This window comes from Cinclus cinclus, chromosome 14 (genome assembly GCF_963662255.1).
Source record: "Cinclus cinclus chromosome 14, bCinCin1.1, whole genome shotgun sequence".
NCBI classification, from domain to species: Eukaryota; Metazoa; Chordata; class Aves; order Passeriformes; family Cinclidae; genus Cinclus; species Cinclus cinclus.
In genome coordinates, this window is record NC_085059.1 from 13,352,669 (window position 1) to 13,371,060 (window position 18,392).

The following is an 18,392-nucleotide window of genomic DNA, read 5'->3' on the forward strand; positions in this document are numbered from 1 at the left end:
CAGGCTGCCCCTTCCTCCAAGCACAGAGCCAGGGCAAGCCTCTGGAGCAGCGCTGTGGGCAGCTGAGTGCTGGATCATTGAGGGAACCTCATTTCACATCTCTTCAGAAAAAAAACCCTACGCCTTAAACCCCACAAAACACAACTCCTGGGGTGTCCTTCATAAGTCGTAAGACTCCAGCCCTACCTGATACCTTAATTACAGAATAAATCAAATCACTAACATCTCTCATATGTAAGGGCTGTGTGAGAAAGGGCTGCCTCGCATGAGGCACTGCACAGACCCCATCCCTGCAGCGCTGCAGCCAGGCAGACACCAGGGACGAGGTGTGGGGGAGCAAAGGCAGGCAAAACAGACAGGGTGGCTCTGAGCAGACCCTCTGTAGGGGACAGACTTTGCAGACACCAGCCCCTCAAGGATGAATTCAATTCCTGCACCACACTCAACATCCAGCAGTGCCTTTTCTGCTCCCCTCTGCTCATCAGGACAAGAAGAGAGCAGGGTTCTGTTTTGTCACAAGATAAGCTACACTCAAAACTGCAGCAGCCCACGGTGCTGTGTCTACCCAGCACAGCAGCCTGCCCTGCCTCCTACACATTGCATTTCCCAGTGCACAGCCACAGCTGTTTCCTAAGTTTGATGTTTGGCTGTTTCCTAAGTCATAGATGTGCTGAGGGAGAATATGAGTGCATTGGATAACAAAACCACAGCCTCTCACACATGGGGTGAGTGCTTTGAAGCAGCACGTAAGACCTGCAAAGGTTTCTGATTCCTCCTTCAGCATTTCCAAAGTTCTTAAGGTATCTTACAGGAGCAAACCTAGCAGCGTTACTGAAGTATTTGTTACCCTTTTTTAAATGATTGCGTTTTCTTCTAAATGTACAGAAATTACTATCCCAAATCATCCCCCCAGAGTAGTGCCAACAAGGACCAGAATCAAAATGTTCTAGAAAGCCAGCATGGAAAGGGACACTCAGGATGTGCCAGGTCCCATCTCTCCTTCAGCAGTGGAAGACAAAAATGGAAAATGTGCCTAGCCATTTTCAGACCTTCCAGGAATACTTCAAAGAGGAATGGCTAACCAGAGGATACACGATGGCTTAGGAAAGAGCCCCAGATCATCACAAGGTCACTCACAGCTCCAAAGTCAGGCCCAGCTGACAGCGACAGAGCCTGCAGAGCAAGCAGTAGGTGAAAGTGGCTGAGCTGTGGGTCTCAGTGTGGTTCCCACTTCTCACAGCTCTGCACTGATCACTCACTACTCACTCCTGGCTGCCAGCACTGCTGGGGGACCGCTCCAGTGGGAATTCAGTGTGCACAAAGCAGCTCCTGCAAATACCCGGCAGTGCAGCTGAGCTCGAGCCCTTGGCTCCATCACTGCTGTGCAGTGCAAAAAAAACAAGTTACGACGAGCAGCTCATGCTGAAGCTGTGGTTTTAAACTGTCCCCTTGCAGAGAGTGAACCCCCATGTAGCTGGAAGGAGAGCACACGCTTTGTCTTTGCAAGAGAGACGCAGACCTCAGGAATTTGGGGATAGCTGGACTGAAAGCAAAGGAAGAGCTGGTCTTTGTTTGACCCTCTGCCCCGGGGACTTGTCAAGGGGAGGGGACAGGCGGCTGCCGAGGCTGTCACCCAGCGCAGGGGAGCTCCGGAGCCAGCCACATGACGGGTTAGCTGATTACTGTTTAACTCACAGAGTGAGGGATTACACAGCCCAGAGAATTCCTGCATGGAAACATGAGCAGCCCTGCACCACCACCACCTTCCCACTCAGGTGACCTCCAAGGATCAGAGGGCTTTTCCAAGAGTTTTTTTTTTATTAAATTCTTCATCAGGAACAAGCATCACAAGTGCTCGACGTGTGCTCACACACAGCTGCTTCTGAGCAGTGCTTGCTCCTCTGCCTCACCACTGCAAACAGTACCAGCTTCAGGGTACACCCCCAGCAAACACTAATGCTCTCCACCTTAGCTCACCACACTGACAAAGCCACCATGGGGAGTGGCACATCTCACCTCACATTTTACACCTGAGGCTTTCTCCCCACCTCCATTACAGAAGGGAAAAAAGCTTCACTAATGACAAGCTCTTTCTTGAGAAATGCTGCATTCTGCTTCCAGCAAAACGAATTAAACTTGGTCTAATCTCAAGGCTTTTAAAAGCAAGAAACAAGGCCAGACCACAAGCAAATCAACATAAAACAGGGAAAAAACCCCTGAACCTCATTCATGTTGGAGCTCAAGGACAGTAACAACCACTCCCCAGGGTGCACATTTTCTTTGTATTTATCAGCTCCTATCCTGAAATGAGAGCAAAGAAAAGGAAGGAAGCTAAGGAACTTCTGACCACACTAATTTTACCAGACTGACTTAAATTAGGTGCCCACTCCCCTCCTTCAGGATTGCCATAGCTTTCTTGGGGGTTTTTTTGCTGACCCATCTGGGCATAGCCTTTGAAGGGCACCTGCTCCAGGGATCAGGTCATCAGAGCAGGAATTTTGTCCTCTTCTTCCTTTCTGTCATTACCAAAACACACTGGACTGCAGCAACTCACCCTGTTAAAAAGCTGGGCTGCTAAAACACACTGGGATCAAGGGAACAACAGTGTTATTTCAGGCAGCAGAAAAAAGTGCCGTGGGAGATTAAACATCTGTGACTGCCAAATCAGTATCGGCAGGACTGAGCCTTGAAACTACAACTCCTGTGCCAGCAACTTCTTTGATGTGCACCATGAACATTTAGGGCACTGAACACTTGCTTGATGATACTGTTTTCATGATCCAAGGTTTTGCTAGGGGAAAAAAAACTAACCCATAAACCAGTGAGCCAAACCCCACAGTAACCTCACAGTGCCTCAGATGCTATCTACTCACCCCACAGCCATACAACCACCCCACAGGAAATAGTCAAGGATGACCAGCATCATCCATCAAGTACAGCAAAGTGAAGACCGGTCTGTGCCCCTTCTCTCCCAGGGAAACCACCTCCTCCCTGTGCTGCATCTCCTGACAGAGACACAGCCTGAGGGCTGGGGACTGCAATGGCCCGTTCAGCCCAAGCATTGTCTGGTGTCAAAAGCAGTACCTGTAAACATGGCACAGAAATAAGGGCTGCAGGCTGCCAGCACCACCCGGTGAGCTTCCATCTCCACGGTTTCAGCCACAATCACCACATCACACAGGAGCCGCTTGCTGGGAAAACACCAGAGAAGACAAAGATCATTTCAGAACCCCCGGTCAGGCAAAAAGCCACATCACTACAGACTGAAAAAGTGGAAGACCCACCATTACAGACACAGCACCTGAGTTTCTGCCAAACCCCAGGGGAAGGTCCTCTAATCCTTCAGTACCAGCTCCTAATCACTGTTTGCCTGCAAAGCAAAGCCTGAATCCTCCTGAGGTTGCAGCTCTGCCTGTGGTTCTGCTTTCCCCAGGGGAAAAAAAAAAAAACCTGAAGCCAAACAAGGCATACATGCTGCCCGAAGAATAAAGGGTAAGCAGCTCCTTCATCTTTCAAAGAAGCAGGGCTTGGAGAAGGTGCAGAAGAATGTAAAGATTTGGGCACTACCTGGGGCCAGGCTCTAGTTGATCTGTAAGACAAGAAATAGCCACCATGCAAGGAAACACCAGCATCACTTTTATCTTTTCACAGGGAAAAGGTGGAGTGGAAAATGAAGTGATTCCTGCTCTTCCTTCCATACTTGTCACTAAAGAATGTGGCCACCAAAATATGTCCTAGCACAGGTAAGTGCAGAGGCTACCTCAGCCATCTGCCAGAGAGGAGGTACCAATCACTGGAGTTTATCCATGGGCCTGAGGACTTCATTTACCTCATGAATTAGTCTGGGATTAAGAGTCACTGGGATAAAGAATGGGGTTCCAGACAGAAACAAAAAAAAAAAACCTTCCCCCACTGACTCACTGTAGAGCTTTGGAAAAGTCACTTCATTAACAAGTGACCTTTTCTACTGCCCCACGTATGTCCTTTGAGGATTCATTAGTTAATGTTTGTACAGAGCTTCACAGATGCCGACAGTAAGAAGTGCTCAGCCTCCCAATAAGTTGGTTTAAGATGCTTAAGCATACAAATGCAAACTAAGGGTGTTCTTTTCAAATGTCAGGCCCAAAAAGGATCGGTGTCTGAAAATCTACATGTTGCCTTCTCTTTGGAAATACTTATCTCCACACTGAACTTTGTCTTTAGGAAACTGCATTATGTAATAAACATACACAGAGCTTCTAATGGACCAGCTATGTCTCTTCTCCACACATTGAAATATGTGAAAAAACAACTGTGAAATGGAGGGTTATAGTTGGAAAACAGGAAGAAAGTAGGTACTGGCAATCTGTACTCTACATTCATTCCAGTTTGGAAAAGAGAAGGAAAATGAGGGGAGCTCTTTAAGAGCCTCTTAATGGAAGCTTCCTCATTTCTTTTAGCTTATGTAAAAGGTGCTCTGTTCAATTCTTCTTTGGGCTATAGTAGTATAAAGTACCACTCATAAAATTAATTTCATCTACATTTGCAAGCTAAAAGCCTAAGTGGCACTTTGGGACATGATTTAGTGGTGGCCTTAGCAGCGCAAGGTTGAGGTCTTATGATCTTAGAGGTCTTTTTCAACCTTAACAATTCCATGATTCTATGTAGTATATAGGTTAAAGGCTTAGCATGATTTTTCTAGACCCTCTGAGATTTCTGGATGCGTGTGAAGGAAGCAACTATTATTCAACGCAGCTATTAACAGTGATTGCTGACAGCTTAGCAGACCCCAAGCTCAGTGTACATTCAAGAGATGTGAAAACTGTATATTCCACAACAGCAACAGGAACCAAGAAAAGAAAAAAAAGAGTACCCAGAAGATTAAAACATCATACAGGTGCTTAATGGCAGCTTTCATTCTTCTATATTTTATCTGTTCAGTATTGCCCAAGACACCTAACCACAGGCACTAAGAAACATTGTCTCCAGTTAGTCCCACTATGCTTCAATTAACAAAGGAATAATAGTAGCACAATAGATTTCTGAATATAGCTGCACAAACCTTTAGTTTCAGATCCTCTGCATTCAATACAAAGAAAGGGTCGGAAGGATGCCAGTTAAAAGTTTAAAAAAAAGAATTACAGCATACCCTGCTTCATGTAATAGTTACAATATTTCCATTTTGTTCCTATGCAACAGAGAACCACTGTGGGATATCTGTGGAAGGAAACATTGCTTATCCTTCTCCACACTAGAGAATGTGTGTATTAAGAAACTTCTTAATCCACGGAGAGTAAGTAGCTATTACAGCACCTTTTGATTACTTGGAGTGTCCAGAAAAGCAAAGGGTGTTAGCTGCTTTCATCACATCACCTCAACAGACAGGGAGCACATACGCTCATATGTGTGATATGCATACTTTCCATAAGAATTCTTTTTAAAACTGCAAGGATGAGTAAGTCTAATGAACTAGTCAGAGAAATGCTCACTGAACTTTTGTCTGGTTTGTAGGGTAACAGCCACCAAGAAACAACTCAGGCTGAACCACTGCCACCACCTTGCTGATGTGATGACAGCAGTTTTCAAGGCTGTGTTCACAGATATTTTTTCAGCCTCTGTTCTCCCTGTACCCACACAGCTGCGTAAAGACCAAGGTGTTCTCTTTTAACCAATATCAGTATTTTTCAATTTGCAGTAAGAGAGCTGACATTCTTCCTGAGTACTTGCTGGCGTTTTTTTGCCCCTTACTTCAGAGTGCTAAGCTCAGACTGAGTGATGCTGCTAGTTAAAGAGACTAAGAACAGTACATTAATAGTTTTTGGTCTGTAATTACGTGTAGGTGTCTTAATGTCTGTAATGTTCTATTATTGGGTTTCAGACCCTTATCTCAGTTAAGAACATAGTTTACAGCTGAATTTACTGTAAGTAATGGAAAAGACTAAATGAATGATCACCTATAAATGAAGGCTATGGCTCAGGTAACATTTTTGGGAAGACAGAGATCTGAGAATGGGGAGAGCAGCCCGCCACAAAAGGACTATATTTTATCTTCCTATTTGTTGATTAATCCTGCTGTGTTGACTAAACATGCAACCATTAGCTGTAATAAAAACGGCACAGACTATTTTGTATTTCTCTCAATCAGCACAATTCTGCTAAACCAAACAGGATGCCCAGTAAATCAGAAGTGTACCTCCGTAATTCATTCATGACCTTGAAAGCCTTTCTCATGTGAGAGGGATTGACTGTCACTGTACACTGGTCCTTTTCATCTTCAGCTGCCTCAGACGAACGGGAACTCTGCTTAATGCTAAAAACAGGGACAAAAAAAAAAGGAGTAGAAAGTTTGATTCAATGGCATTTTAAAAAGCAAGCATCCTAAAACTGCAGAACAGGGTATTAAGCAGGCATTACTCACAAGTCAGTTAGTCAGTTTAGGCTCTCCACATGAAGCACATCAAAGAATGCAGCTACTTCTGCATGGATGTTGAAAACCAACTCAGCCCACATTTCAGCCAGCAGGGAAGAAAAGAAAAAAGTGCCAAACACCTGAGGACAAAGCCCAGTCTTACAGGCTTCAGGCCAGGAAAGCAGTATAAGTTGAAATTCAAGCCAGAACATAATTGCCTCACTGAATAGAAATAGACTTCAGCACTGGAAACTACAAGAGTACCATGGATTTTTTTAACATTCATACAAGGAAAAAGAAGTTTACCCTTCCATGTCCCATCTGAAAAAGGCAAGATATGACTTGTATCTTCCACAGAGGCAAGTAGAAAAGGGCTATTAAAACTCCCTTCACAGCTGTCAAAGCTTTACTGAAGCCACTTTCCATTTCAGAAATAGGTCTATTTATTGCTACTGAAACATATGGAATGAATTATTAAACCTTTCTACCAGAACCACCAGCTACATAGGTAATGACAAACTAGAGGCACCCAGCTATGTGCTGTGTTTAACCAGGCCAACAGGTGCCTAAGGCACATACGTGTCCTCATGACTTTGTTGAGAGCATTGGCTCTTTACACACAATTGACAGCGGGTCAATATCTCTACCTCCCTGATCTGAAAGCCTGTGAAATCACTCAGAGCTAAAGGCTCCCACCTGTGAAAGGAGCAGCACTTTGAGGCAGGTCCCTGTTCTGCTCACGTCCATGGCTCACCCCACAAACCCCTGGCAGGCAAAGGTAGACAAGACAAGTGAAGGAAGGTAGTCCATGTCAAAAGCCAACTCCAAGAGAATGGCAGATCTCAGGAGGCAACTCCATCGCCCCATGTGCCTGACTGGAGACCTTCTCAGAGCTTTTCCTTCCAAAGAACAGTCTCCTTCTCCTTCGTCCCCTCCTTCCTACTACCCTAGTTGGGCTGGTATGATAAAAAAAGGCTGAATCAGGTTAAACCAGCAGTCTGGACAACCCAGCATCCTGGCTCTCTGGTGACCAGAAGGTGATGTCTGAAGAAGGGCACAGAGCAGAGAAATGTGGAAGGATCTTTCCCAGAACACCCCATCAGCTTCTGTCAAGGTGTGCATGCACGCACATAGGTATCTATATACATGCACACTTACACACATTGACTTTCCCTCTGAAAAACACATCACTCACTATTTACAACCCCTTGACAGTGTGAAGCCCTGGCTAATATCACATCGTCCCCACTGCCTGCTCCTGAGCAGTGGCTGTCACCATCACCGTGTCCCTTGACACCACACTCTCTGCCCCCAGCAGTCTTTGGTGGGCTGTACTCTCCTTCCTCGAGAAGCAAGAGGCTGAGCAGCAGCCAAGCAGCACACAGCTCAAATCCACGCCTGCATACTGAACAGCCTCCAGCTTTGTGCCTGAGACAAAGGTTAATGCCAAAACAACAGCCAAGTCCAATCCTTTCACTTTGCTCAGCGAGTGAAATATTTTCAGTCATAAGTGAAGCCACAAGGCTGAGCACAACATCACTCAGCACATGTCCCAAGGAGTGAGACAACTTCCCAGCCTCCATTACAGTTGTCATCCAGTTAGGTTACTATGGCAGGATAAAAAGAAGAAAAATCAGAAAGGAGAAAACCTCTAGTTAAATGTTCAGTATTCAAGAGACTGGTACCAGGCAACAACATAAATAGCTTTTCTATCCCTGAAGAAAGCTGAACTCACTCTGTGACACATGTACTGCCAGAGGTGTTCATGGGCATGGAGCTGTGCTGGCACTTGGCTCTTTCCCATCCCTGCCCACTCCAGAGAGGAAGCCTCCCTGCTTCAGGGACACAGTCAAGTCCAGCAAGCCTCAGTGCTGTGTCTGTCAAAAGCCCTCATTGAAACTTTAGGCCGGGTGAAGTTTGGCCACAGCTTTCAACACTCCAGCATAAACCCTTTATTTTTAAACTGCTAAACCTGCCCATGTGGCATGATTGAGCCAAGAAGGGAAAAAAAAGGCTCTGGAAGTGCAAATGACTTCATGGAGCTTTCGAGCTACAGAGTTGGAACACGTGCAGGAAGCAAGCAAAGTAAACAAAAAAAAAGAAAAAAAAAATAAAAGAAAGTGAAACCGAAAGAGAGCATCAGGGAGAGACACTCCCATTGCTCCCAAGGTAGGACAGCTGGATCACCACAGGACACTGCCCTGGGCAGCCTCACAAACACCTCACGGACCCAAAATCAAGCCATGCACACAGAAATCATGGGGAATCTTTAATAAGAACAAGCACACTGCTGAGATTTATTTATTAGCTCTCCAGTGCTGGAGACCAAAGATGTTCAAACTTTTCTTCTGCTGGCAAAAGATACAGTTCAAAGAACACAGCAAGTTTCACTGAACGCCAAAGTAAATGCCAGGTCAACAAGCCTACATAAAGCCTCAACTCCAACAATGTTTGTCTATGTACTTTAAAATTAAAAAAAAATTGCTTCAGGATTTTGGAAAAAGATCAATCAGCTCTTCCTAAAAAGCAGGAAAGATAAATTTTTAAAAAAACATCCTAGGAGACATCCTCAGTTTAATTAAAAGGGGCAGATTTCAGAATTTGCCAAAGGCTTACTATGAGAAAATACTGCAGATTGTCTGGTTAAAAACTTGTTTCAAAAAAGTTCAAGATATGCTATTTAAAGTTTTCTCCAAGCGACTCATATAATAAAAACAGATTTGAAGAATTAATGGCTAAGAGCCTTTAACTCACCTCCAGGACTGATTCAGCTACCATAGAATTGTGTTCCAGTAATGGACAGAGGATGATTTTATCTGGGAGAGATATTTTACACCTCCATGCACATACTCTCAGAGATCATTGACACATTTCCAACATAAAAATGCAAGAACCTGAATGCTCCAAGCAAGTGCACCCTGCCAGAAAGCAAAAGCTGCCCCTGAGAAGACCAAACCATTTACATTTCACAGCCTTTTCTGAGATTTGGTCCCCCATAAAGCTAAGAATTATTACATTTGCTACTGTTGCTATTTTAATGGATTAAAGCAAAGGAGGAATGCAGTCCTCTGATCAAAGACACCAGCCAAGAACAACTGGACATGCTAGAGCCCCTGCACCCCATGGCCACAGGGACATTACCCCCACGTTTGCCAATCTGATGTCCTACTGCAGCAGCAGGACTCGTGAGCCAGCTGCCAGGAGCAATTTGTTCTATTCCTGGGCTATTCGAGGCCGTGCACAGAGTGAATGGACAAATGATTTAATTTCCCTGGGCCAGATGAACATTCTCTTTACAGGCACAGCAGGATGTCCCTAAAATGAGCAGAGAGGCTCTTAATTTCAGACAGTGCAAACCCCACTGCTCCCTCCTGCGAGGCCTTTCATGATGTCCCCAAGTAGAACAAATGAACTCTGATTTGAGGGTCCCCAATTAAGCCAGTGAAGCTAATCACCACCCCGTTGATACTGTGTTCCTCCTCTCCAGGACCCCCTAGCATAGCTGGGCTCAGGTTGCCAGGGTTCACAGCCCAGCTCCTACCTGAGCGTGGCCACAACCCAGCTGACAGAAAGGTATTTTAAAAACCCATAACCCACAATTCTGCTGCCTGCATGTATCAACCATAAAGTTGGGTTGCCTTAGCTACCAGCAGTAATTACAGATGTCTTTGTAGATCATGTGAAAGAATAAAAGCCTTCCTTAGAGATAAACTGTCCCCTGGCAAGATTATTGCCGTGCAGAGAGCTGGTAAACCCCAGGAACAAAAATCCCAGCTCTGCCAAATCCAGTTCTGACACTGCCTTTAGGGAAGCCAGGAGTTCACCCTGGAGGAAGGGCAGCTCTCAAACGCAGTCTCCTTCAGAAGAGCGAGTTTCTGCTCACGTTTCTGGGAGAACAGCCTCCAGGCTCAGCTCCTAACCCAACACACCACCATGGAGCTCCCCCATCCACCAGGCGCTCACACTGGGGAGGTGATGGGACACCAGACATGTCCAGCCCAGCCACATCCCTCTGTGCATCACTGGGGGTCTCTGGGAGCTGCTCTCCCCTCCTCTCCTGCCTGAGCACCGCAGGCTGAGCTCTGCTCTCCTGGCTGGCCCCTAACACCACAGAGCTTCAGCACCACAAGCTTGGCCAAAGCCTCAGCTGGGCTCAGTGTCCTGCACGGGCAAACCAGCACCTCTACAGTGGCTTCATATCCCTGTATTCACTTAAAATAAACCAGTAAATTTAACCATAACTCTAACCATAAATTTTCAAAACCTGTGGAGCTTCTTTGTGGAATATGTAAGAATCACCACCAGAAAATGTTAATCTACAGTTTCTGAGAGGTTTGACATCACTCTGATCTAAAATCCTGACAGATGTCCAATAGCAGTTAGTAGTCTAGAAAACTTTAATACAAAGATCAGTGGAGACCAAAATATTAGTTTTAGTCTAAGCACAATGAAAAATCATTTTACTTTTACTGGCCTAATTCTCTGTTTACAATCAACACCCCAAATCACATGACAAATACATTATGCCCAATTGTTTTATTCCTCGAGTCAGGAAGACACAGTAAGGAAAACATGTCAGTGTAACAGCATAGTTATAAAAACCTCAATTTCTGAATTTGTCTTTAAGTACATACAAAGACATTTTAAAAATTGTGACTGAAGGGATCCACATACTGAACTGGGTTTTGAGAGGATTTCAGAGAAATACTTTAAAACATACAGGAGGCAGCGTAACACAAAGGATTATTTTTCTTTTAACAGTAATATTATTTTCATATTTTGTTGATTTTTTTCAGTGCCTACATCAACATGGAGACATTAGCTTAGAAAACACACAAGTGGCATACAGCAGATCCATAAAAGGGTATACATATCAAAGGACACCTCAGGGGGAAAAAAGACTTTGGGAACTAGTGAGAAGAAAAGTCTTTGCTGACAGTAATGGAAACAACACAAAATAACTCAAATATGACAATACCATTTGCTTTCAAAGGCAAATATTGTATTTCTCAAACATATACCACAGACTACCTTCACTCAAATATAAAACCACAGGTATTTTAACAAAAAATTAACATTCCAGAGGATTTTTTTCTATTCAAACTCAAAAACATCTTGCAAATTCAGAACTAGAGGATCATGCCTAACTGTAAGCCTTTACACAATTTCTCCATAAAAAAGAAGTCCCATCATTTTACTATCAGCACAGTAGAAGAAAAGCAGGGTTCTGAAGTATTTTATTGCCACATGTGAGGGTTTCAGATAAAAACTCCCTTGCCCCCAGCTGCTCCTGCTCATGTGCAATGACATGGGCACACGATACCACTGAACGTCCTGCGTGTGCAAGTTAACAGGATATTTGAGTCTGGGCAGGCTTGGGACCAGAGTCAGAGGTGAAGTGAGCACCGACACAGATCCCCATAGACTGTGAAAATGGAAAATGCAATAATGTTGAAAACCACGGGGAACTCTGCCATAATGAGAGTCACCAAAGGTAAAATTTGAGGACCAGTGTGCCCAACATAGATCTGAGCTGAAATGCAGGGCAAAAGCACACCAAAAAGCACAGACTGAGCCCGTGGTGCTCGCCCACCAAGGTCATTTTTGAACACCTCCTCCCAGGACTTGCTCCAAGCAGCCAAAGCAGTCCCAGCACAGCCCCACACACTGTGCCCTTTTGAACCAGAAAGCAGGTGAGTATTTCCAGCTTTTCTTGCCAAGAGTCAAACCCCACATCATTACTGCCCACAACCAGTTCAGGACCGCCTTCCTCTTCCCAAAAACTAGAAATGAAAGCAGCAATTTGGGTAATCATTCTTCCCTTCCAGAGGCAGAGAACATGCTGATGACCGGGAAAGTCATTCATGCCCTAAAAACAGATGGTCTAGAAAAAACAGGGTAAGGTAAAACAGTCCAGGTATTTTCCCAGTGCCTTTTTCACTGCTGTATCCCCAGAAAAAGGCCTCCAGCCAAAATGAGACCATTGCTGGTAGCCATTGAAAAAAAAAGTAACAAGCAACTGCGCCAAGGATGATCCCAGCCTGGGGTACCAAAACAGCTCTGTTCCACTTCCTCAAACACAGGCTCATTTATACAAATAAAGAAAAAAAAAAAAAGAAAATAAATCCCATTCCATGAGCTGGCATCTAGCATGACAAACTAAGATTTCAGGCACTTGAAATTAATTAATATTTGGACTAATATTCAGAGGTGACTGTTCACACCATTATGGGAAGCAGAAGCCCTACGATGAGAAATGTGGCAGGATTAAAGGTTTTGCACATTAAATACACAAACAATTGCAACCCTTGAGTCACAGAAGGGTAGAAAGCTGCCCTTTGGAGCTTGGAAAACAACTCCTACAGGCTGCTGCGAATGTTTTCCCTCAAGAGAAGGAAAATTTCCAGAATTTGGGGGTTGACTCCAGCTTTTCTCGTGTATAATATTTAAACAAAATGTCAGGGCTTGACAGGAGTTTAGTCCTACCAGCAGGTCAAGCCCCTCTCTGTTCCCCCTCCCCCTGCAAGGTCACCAGCACAAAAGGAAGTATTCAGCATATCCTATTCTTAAAAATATATTGTAAAAAATCCGGACCAGTTTAATATTTAGTTTGAAGAAGCACAAGTAGCTTCTGGTGTGCAAAAGGCACCTGACAGAGGGGAGTAATGAGGGCTGAGCCGAAACACTGAACATCTCTCTGGCATCCATGAGGTCCCTGAGCAGCACTAGTATCTTTTTTGAGTTCAGTGGACATTAGGTAGACTCGGTAAACACTTCTTCACGCAGGTTTTGGAGCAAGATAGCTGCCCGGCAGGAAATAAAGTCTATACTGCCCGGCAGGAAATAAAGTCTATACGGCCCGGCTACCGAGCGATGGAGAGGCGGGATGCCCTGCGCTGCCCGAACACCGCACAGCGCCCGGCTGCCACACTCACCGGCAGGAACACCGACCCCAAAGCACCCCCGGGAGTTACGGATTTCCACTCGTGACTCAAAAAAGCAGCGAACACCAGCGAGTCTGTCTTGAGCGGAATGCCGAAGCCGACTGCCTGAGGTTCCAGGCTCAGGCACGGCATCAGGCAGGGCACACACAAGCCCAGCACGCTGTGCCGGCGGGGCAGCTATTCACCTCACCCCCCTGTCCGGCATCTCACCCCCCTGTCCGGCACCCTTCCTCCTTGCCCAGCATCCCAGCGCCCTGTCCGCACCTCCATTTTAGCGAACACCCCCGACCTGCCTCCGCCAGTCCTTAATTACACCCGAGACCATCCCACGGAAACCCCTCCGTGCCTGGGTGCGGGCACGCGGGGCCAAGCCGCCTGTCATCATGACACTGCAACATCCACCAGCAGCACGGCAGGCGCCCATCGCAGAGCCGTTCCTGCCGGCGGCCAGCACCGGGACTCCCGCAGCCGCGCCTCGCATTCCTGCGCGCAGCCCCGCGCCGCTCGCACCCCGGGGAAGGGCATCCCCATCCCGCAGCGCCCCGGGCGGCATAAAGGCTGCCGGCGGTACCCACCTCTCCTCCTCCATTGTGCGGGGCGGCGGCGGGGCCGGCTCAGCGCCCCGGGCCCGGCATGGCTGCGAGAGGCCGGCCCCGTCCCGGGCCGCTTCCTGCGGGAGCGGAGCGCTGCGTGCCGGGCGCGCCCCGCCGCACCGACTGCCGCTGCCGCCGCCGCGCAGCCCCCGCCGCTCCGCTCCGCTCCCTCCCTTCCCCGGCGGGGCTTGCGAGCGTCTCCGGGCAACGGCAGCACCGCCCCGCGCCGCCCCGAGAGCGCCCTCCGCCCCCGGGCCCCGCTGCCGCAGCCGAGCGGGGCAGGGGCGGCTCCGAGCCGGCCCGGCCGAGAGCGGGACCCGCCGACAGCGGCACGGGCGGCGCCCGGCCCCGGCTTCCATCCCTCCGCCCGCCCGCCGAACCGCACTACCGCTGCCCGGGAGTTGTCCTCCGTGCGGCCCAAAACTGCTTCAGTCCCTGCGATCTGCGGAATGGGCAAAAGTTTTAGTGGCCGAACAGCCCCAGTGCTGAGGTCAAGCCCGCGCACAGGGCAGCGCAGGAGAGGAGCAGTGGTGGCGAGGAAGGAGAGGGTCCCAGGCCTCCTAAGTGTCCCCGCTCCCACCGCAGAAAGCAGGATCTCGCTTGAGTTCCCCGATTTAGCAAAACCTTCCTGTCCTTTATGCATTCTATCAGGCCAAATACACTCTGCATAGGCAATATGGGTTCTTCTCAACTGCAGGTGCTATTTAGCCTAAAGTGCTGAACTAAATTACATTTGTCATTTTTATTCCAATTGATACAAATGCACATAGATCTACGTAAATCTTTTTTCCCCCCTCTCATTTTATTAAAAGAATTTTTCAGTTGTATTCTGCACCAGTGAGGCCTTAGAGGTTAATTGTGTTAAAGACAAGAAACATTTACCTTCTTCATTACCCATCCATTCACAAAATATTCTTGTGCAAAAGGAAGAGGTAAGTAGAAGTATCAAAAGATTTCTATTGGAAGATGCAATTTCATTTCTTTTGTAAGTAAAATTACCTTGCTCTTGTATGTTTCTTCTCAAGCCATGTCCTCAGCCCAAGTTTAATACATCTTTTTAAAACCTATCAGCAACGATGATTGAACAGATGCTATTGTACCTTCCACAGGAGGCTTTCAAAAGCTTGCTCAGAATCTTAACTGCACATCACCTTAATTCTTCATATAAGAAAACACTCCTGAAACTTAAAGGACTTTATCAAAGACACATGGGGATTGAGAGTCCTGCTATTTAAATACTTTTTGGCATCATACCCATAAACAGAAGAAATACAGATAAAGACATGAAGTCAAACCTCACACAGAATTCAGGGGAAATTCCTTCATTTCCCCTAGAGAATCCTGTTAAACTATCAGTTTAAAGCACCCAGAACCTCAAGTCCCCATGTCCAGTCTTACACTGTTGATGCACAACATACTAAACTGCAGGACACAAGCCCAAACCAGAGAAGAAGGCACTATATAAAAATAGTAGAATTTACCTTGGAAATGAGGGCTAGAGCTTGTTTCTGCTGAGTAAATCCCTCAGTAATCATAAAAAGTCCAGATACAAGAGCAAGTCCTGAAACCACTGCAAAGTGTCTGTCTATTTTTATTAACACTAAGTTTTTCAATAACAAAATATTAGGCTTTCACCTTAAAAATTTATATCTCACTCCAGTCAACCTGGGAGCTAAGCCCCTAAACTGAACCAAATCAACAATACCTTCTTATATACTTTTCCCCACAGGCTTGTGTACCACTGGATTCTACAAATCCTGAAAGGTACAGTGAAAGACAAGAGCAAACCAAATAATCCTTGCTGAAGTGGGACAAAAGCATGTTCAGGTAATCAGAGATGATCTTTAGAGCAGCCTTGCAAAATACTTGTGACTTGGTAACAACCCCAAGACAAAAACTTCTTGCTTGTTTTTAAGTGCAAAGACTGGCATCTTGAAAAAAACATTCAACTAAAAGGGATTAGTGACACCTGATGGAATTTTTCCAGCCTCTTTCAAAAATTCCTAGTCTCAAGTAGTCGAAAATTACTCCTACATCTAATCTACCTTCAATCACTGGCAACCATATAACCATAATTCTCAGAGTAGAAAGGTCCCCAAAACACCTGTTCCAGACAGTCCCACCATCCCTCAGCCCACCAAAACCTTTCCAGATTCCTGTGACAATCTTCAGATCCACAGTGAAAGACCAAACCCCCCAATTCCAAGGAGCCACAGGGAGATGGGAGAGAAAAGCATTGTCAGTGTCTCCATAGCAGCAAGGAATTTCTCCAGCAAAAGTAGCATGAAGGGAAGGAATAAAAACAATCCCTACCAGTCTGATCCAAAACTCTCTCCTGGCCCAAAGTTCAGCAGCTGGTTTAATGCTGAGGTTGTAAGGAAAGGACACAGAGAGCTTACAAGAATTTAATTCTGTGCAGAGCCCCAGTACAATCAGACAACACCTTGTCAATCTCCACAGCCTCTGCAGAAGCTTGGAAGGTCACTTTGCCTCCCAAAAACCCAGCAGAAAGCAAATGGCATCCAGTTGGAAAAAAATCCTTCCTAGCTCTGCAAGGCAAACTACAAGAGTCCTGAATCATTGGATCATCCAGTGATCCAGCCTGAATACAGTGCCAACAACAATTCAGGAACACTTCACTCCCCTGTACATACCTGTTTCCAGGTATATACCAATGTTCAGGCTCCAGAGATCCGTATCATTAGCAATTTCCTATCTTTAACAGCTCCCCTGTTTAATTGCATAATTCCTTCCATGAAATTATTAATCAACTTTCTTTAAAAATCCATGGTTTCAGCATTGAAGAGGTGGGAAAGGTGTAAATAAAACACTGCATTCACAGAACCTTCTAAAGCTGCATCTTCACAGCCTAAATTATTTTTCATTGGGGTTTTTTGAGATATAGATATTTATAGATATGTTGATATATTAAAATGTTTATTTTTATTAATGCATATATTAAGTATATATATGTCTTTGAGTGACCAAACTGATCTCACCCTGAAGCTAGTCCTGCTTTGAGAGTCCTTTGAACCAGATCATCTCCAGGAGTCCCTTCCAAATAAACTTATTTTGTCATCCTAACTAAGTAGATACTCATTTAGATAGATCTGTATTTAGACCATATGTTTCCTTGGAAAAGGTTCACTAAGGATATTAATATAAGAAGAGCATTACATAAGCTATCTGCTGGAATAGCTGCCTTGATAGCTCCAAGGCTAATTGCATTCACTTGGATGTGGTACTCAGGTACTGCCTTCTCAGGGACCTGGAGATCTGTCTCAGCAGAGAAGTTCCGAGGGTAATCTGCTGCCCAGCCACTGCTAGAATTCAGTAACAAAACCAAATCAGCAGCTACAATTTACCTACTACAGCAGCTCACAGGAATCCAAGTTCTCGAAAGGCTCAAAAGGATGCTCTGGGAGCCCTCCTAGGTAAGGACCTTTCCAGAGCTGAAATCAGGGATGCTCTGGCAGCTGAAGCAGTAAGAGGCTCCCACCGGAGCACTGTTTTCCAAAGCATATGATTAGTAGAGCAGGGGCTGGAGCACCCACCCCACCATTCACCCCGGGATGTGCTTTCCGAATGGAGATGCTGGAGGAGCCACCAGCATCTCCAGCGGCGCTCCGGGCTGTTGCCCTCTGCTGGCACACATCCCACTCCGTCCTCCTGCTTGCCCAGGCCAGCACAATCCGGCTTCAGAACATTGTCTTCCTTCAGTCTTTTGTATAAACCACAACTCCTATAAATAGCGGGTTTATCCCAACAATTTCATAATAACATTACCACCTTTAGGGCAACAACCCCTGACCATCTTCACCCCCAGCTGTGGTTTCTGGGGCATCAGCCATCCCCCCTGCTCACCCTACACAGCTGAAAATGTTCTTCCTGCTGCTTTCCTGGACATCAGCCACGGACGTCACCCCCAGTCACCTATGTCAGGGGCACACACATTCTGCCCTGCAGTCACATTACATATTTATCAGAAATTCGCAGGAAGATTTTTCAGATATACTTTACTGTTTAGAATGTAATGCTCAAAATGAAATAAAAAATCAGGAAGAAAGCTGTAAAAATAACTTTTGTGGGCACTGGAACAAAGGCAAAGGCCAGTATTCAGTTGCCTAAATGCTACCAGTCTCTCTGCCTCTTTAGAATCTGTACCTACTGAGCATACAGCTCTTGCTACAGGCTCAGAAAAAGACTGAACTTGAGGAAAAGTTTAGGCCATGGACCAAAGAGTGGGATTTTTTAACCAAAATTTTTCTATTAAGATATAATTTTAATGTGATTCTTCATTTTTAAAATACAGCATTAAATGCTTCCTTATTACCTTCTGTTATAAGGGGAAATTATCCATATGCTTCATAAAGATATATGGCTTAATTAATGTTTGTATACTGTAACTTAAGAGAGAACAGCATAAACAAAGATATTCTCATCCAGGAGCTCCACACCATAACCCAA

General features: G+C 45.7%; 1 protein-coding gene across 2 annotated transcripts in view; it reads right to left on the reverse strand.

Annotated features, from left to right (window-relative positions):
• Nucleotides 1-18,392, reverse strand: part of KLHL3 (kelch like family member 3) — a 56,505-nt gene that overhangs the window by 28,581 nt on the left and 9,532 nt on the right. The window contains exons 1-3 of one of the 2 annotated variants that reach the window (XM_062501852.1): nucleotides 13,908-13,921; nucleotides 6,173-6,289; nucleotides 3,085-3,191 (exon numbers count right to left, since the gene is read on the reverse strand). In XM_062501852.1, coding sequence (XP_062357836.1) covers nucleotides 3,085-3,191; nucleotides 6,173-6,289; nucleotides 13,908-13,921 — 238 coding nt within the window. Of the gene's footprint in view, nucleotides 1-3,084; nucleotides 3,192-6,172; nucleotides 6,290-13,907; nucleotides 13,922-18,392 lie in introns of those variants that run through there. The other variant, XM_062501851.1, reaches the window with a different exon arrangement.